The sequence below is a fragment of the Piliocolobus tephrosceles genome, unplaced genomic scaffold, assembly GCF_002776525.5.
Source record: "Piliocolobus tephrosceles isolate RC106 unplaced genomic scaffold, ASM277652v3 unscaffolded_21708, whole genome shotgun sequence".
Lineage (NCBI taxonomy): Eukaryota > Metazoa > Chordata > Mammalia > Primates > Cercopithecidae > Piliocolobus > Piliocolobus tephrosceles.
In genome coordinates this window covers 1-2,882 of record NW_022303986.1, presented here as the reverse complement: position 1 = coordinate 2,882, position 2,882 = coordinate 1, and the positions used below count along the sequence as shown (strand labels likewise).

The 2,882-nt window shown below is 71.9% G+C and overlaps 1 protein-coding gene across 1 annotated transcript; it reads left to right on the top strand.

The window, feature by feature from the left end:
- The first annotated feature begins 1,101 nt into the window (after nucleotides 1-1,101).
- On the top strand, nucleotides 1,102-2,451 carry LOC113221199 (double homeobox protein 4C-like). The gene has a single exon (XM_026450543.1). The coding sequence runs from the start codon at nucleotides 1,162-1,164 to the stop codon at nucleotides 2,449-2,451; it is 1,290 nt and encodes a 429-aa protein (XP_026306328.1). The 5' UTR covers nucleotides 1,102-1,161.
- Nucleotides 2,452-2,882: the final 431 nt, after the last annotated feature.

Genomic DNA, 2,882 nt, shown 5'->3' with positions numbered 1-2,882 from the left:
GAGAGGCAAAGCGGTCTTCGGGCTCCAGGAGCAACAGGACCAGCCCTCCCCCAGAGCCCCCGCACGCCGGGAAAAAGGCGAGCGCCCGGCGCGGGCAGAGGGCTGGGCCCACAGCCGCCGCCGCCGCGTCGGCCGGCGGGGCACTGATTCCCCGAGGAACGGGCGATGTCTGCCCAGGCAAGAGACCCCGACTCGGGCGGCCGTCCGGATTTCACCCTCATGGTTGACAGGCCTCCGGTCCCCAGGCTGAGCCCCGCACTGCAGCGCGAGGCGGGCAGCCCCGTCCACACAGGGGCCACGCTCAGGACGACGGAAGCGTGATTTCGGATTCCACGTTGCTTTGCCGTCTGCCAGGGGGCCGCTTGCCCACGTCTCCCCCGGCCCCCCGAGAGCCTGACCATGTTGGCTGTTTGATTCCTGAGCTCTGCGGGGACCCAGAAACTTGCAGGGGGCCGTGGAACGCCAGCACCGTGTCCTGGCTCTCCTCGCCGGCTTCCAGAGCGGCCACAGAGGAGACTCCCCACCTGCTGCAGGATGCGGGAATCCGTCGTCAGGCCATGAGGCCGGGGATGCAGCCCTTCTCCGGGGTGTCGCTCTGCTCTTCTGCGGGGGAGTGAACGCGCCCCACACCCCTGCCTGTGGGAGACTCCCACGGCAACGGCGACACCCCCGGGCACGGTCTCTTTCGCGGAGAGAGGGCCCGGAAATCTCCAGACTCCCACGGAGGTTCAGTTTCACGCTCCCCTCCCCCCTTCCAGGCTGGCTTCTCCCCGCTGAAGACGTCTGCGGAGCCCCGCGATCGGCTTCCAGTCCCCGCAGAATCCCCGGAGCGCCCCAGAGAGCCAGACCCCGAAGCCCGCTCCCCGCCCCCCGCAAGCCACTCCCCGCTTCCGGGCCTTCTCCGGCCCCACCCATACCCAGGTCACAGCGCCCTGGGCCCTGTGGTTCCTGGCTTCCGCGGTCGGGCTGACCCAGGCTTCCCCCCGCCCCCGCCTTCCTCAAGGGGTGGAGCCTGTGGGCCTTTATAAGGGCCGCTGGCCGCCTGGGCCGGCCCCCTGGCTGGACCTGCGCGCCCTGCACAGGCCGACTGAGGGGCACGGGAGCCCGCCGGCCGCTCTCTGCCCGTGTCTGTCCGCGAAATTCCGGCCAGGTCTCCCCGCGATGGCTCTCCCGACACCTGCCGAGGGCGCCCTCCCGGCGGAAGCCCGAGGACGAGGACGGCGAAGGAGACTCGTTTGGACCCCGAGCCAAAGGGAGGCCCTGCGAGCCTGCTTTGAGCGGAACCCCTACCCGGGCATCGCCACCAGGGAAGAGCTGGCCCAGGCCATCGGCATTCCGGAGCCCAGGGTCCAGATTTGGTTTCAGAACGAGAGATCACGCCAGCTGAGGCAGCACCCGCGGGAATCTCGGCCCTGGCCCGGGAAACGCGGCCCGCAGGAAGGCAGGCGAAAGCGCACCGCCGTCACCCGGTCCCAGACCGCCCTGCTCCTGCGAGCCTTCCAGCAGGATCGCTTTCCCGGCATCGCCACCCGGGAAGAATTGGCCAGAGAGACGGGCCTCCCGGAGTCCCGGATTCAGATTTGGTTTCAGAACCGGAGGGCCAGGCACCCAGGCCAGGGTGGCGGGGCACCGGCGCACGCAGGCGGGCCGGGCAACGCGGCCCCCGGCGCGTGTCGTCGCCCCGCTGCTCCCCCGCCGGTCGCCGTCGCCTTCACCCACACCGGGGCGTGGGGAACGGGGCTTCCCGCACCCCACACGCCCTGCGCGCCGTGGACTCTCCCACACGGGGCTTTCGTGAGCCAGGGAGCGGGGGCCGTCGCCCCGCTCCAGCCCAGCCAGGCTGCGCGGGCAGCGGGGCTCTCCCTTCCTGCCGCGGCAGGCGGGGATTGGGATTTTCCCTGCGCTGCCCCGGCTACTCCGCAGGGGGCGCTCTCCCACCCTCAGACTCCGCGGGGGTGGCCTCCGCACCCGAGCCAACGCCGGGGGGATCAGGACCCGCAGCACCACAGCCTGCCGGGCCCTTGCTGGGTGGGACAGCCTGGGCCCGCTCCAGCTGAGCCGCAGGGCCAGGGCGTGCCTGCGCCGCCCACGTCCCAGGGGAGTCCGTGGTGGGGCTGGGGCCAGGGGCCCCAGGTCGCCGGGGCGGCGTGGCAGCCCCAAGTCGGGGCAGCTCCACCTCCGGGGCCCGCGCCCCCGGAGGCCTCCGCGTGGCAGGAGCAGGTGCAAGCCATCGGGGCGCCCTCCCCGCCGCTCCAGGAGAATGGGCGCTCGTCTGCACTCCCCTCCAGCCTGCTGGATGAGCTCCTGGAGACCCCCGAGTTTCTGCAGCAGGCGCAGCCTCTCCTAGCAACGGAGGCCGCGACGGAGCTGCAGGACGTGCGAGAGCCCGCTTTGCTGGAACCGCTCCTCCTCAGCGAGGAGGAATACCGGGCTCTGCTGGAGGAGCTTTAGGACGCCGGGTTGGGACGGGATCCCGGGCGGGGCGGTGGCCTCCCTTTCGCGGTTGAGCACCTGGCTTGGTGTGGAGAGGCCTGTGTTCCCTCTGGGCTCACCAGCCTGGCATTCCTGCCTTCCGGGTCTGGGCCCGGCGGCGGGGGCGAGAGAGCCCACACCGAGGAGAACGGGACACGCCCGGGACCCCGGAGCCGGCCCAGGTTCCAGGAGGGGGGCCGTCTACTGCGCATGCGCGGGAGTCCGGGCAGCCGCCTCGGCTCTCGGTGTCCCGGAGCAGCCCCGGCAGAGCTCTCCTGCGTTTCCACCACCCGAGCCCCGCTTGATCCCCCACCCCACTCCCCAACCCCGCGCTGGCCCAAGCGCGTAGGCGCGCGCGCGCACACACACACACCCCGACACACTCACACAACCGCACACCACACACCCAC

Excerpts from the sequence above, each read along its gene's own strand:
- LOC113221199 (XM_026450543.1), top strand. The coding sequence starts at position 1,162 with ATGGCTCTCCCGACACCTGCCGAGGGCGCCCTCCCGGCGGAAGCCCGA.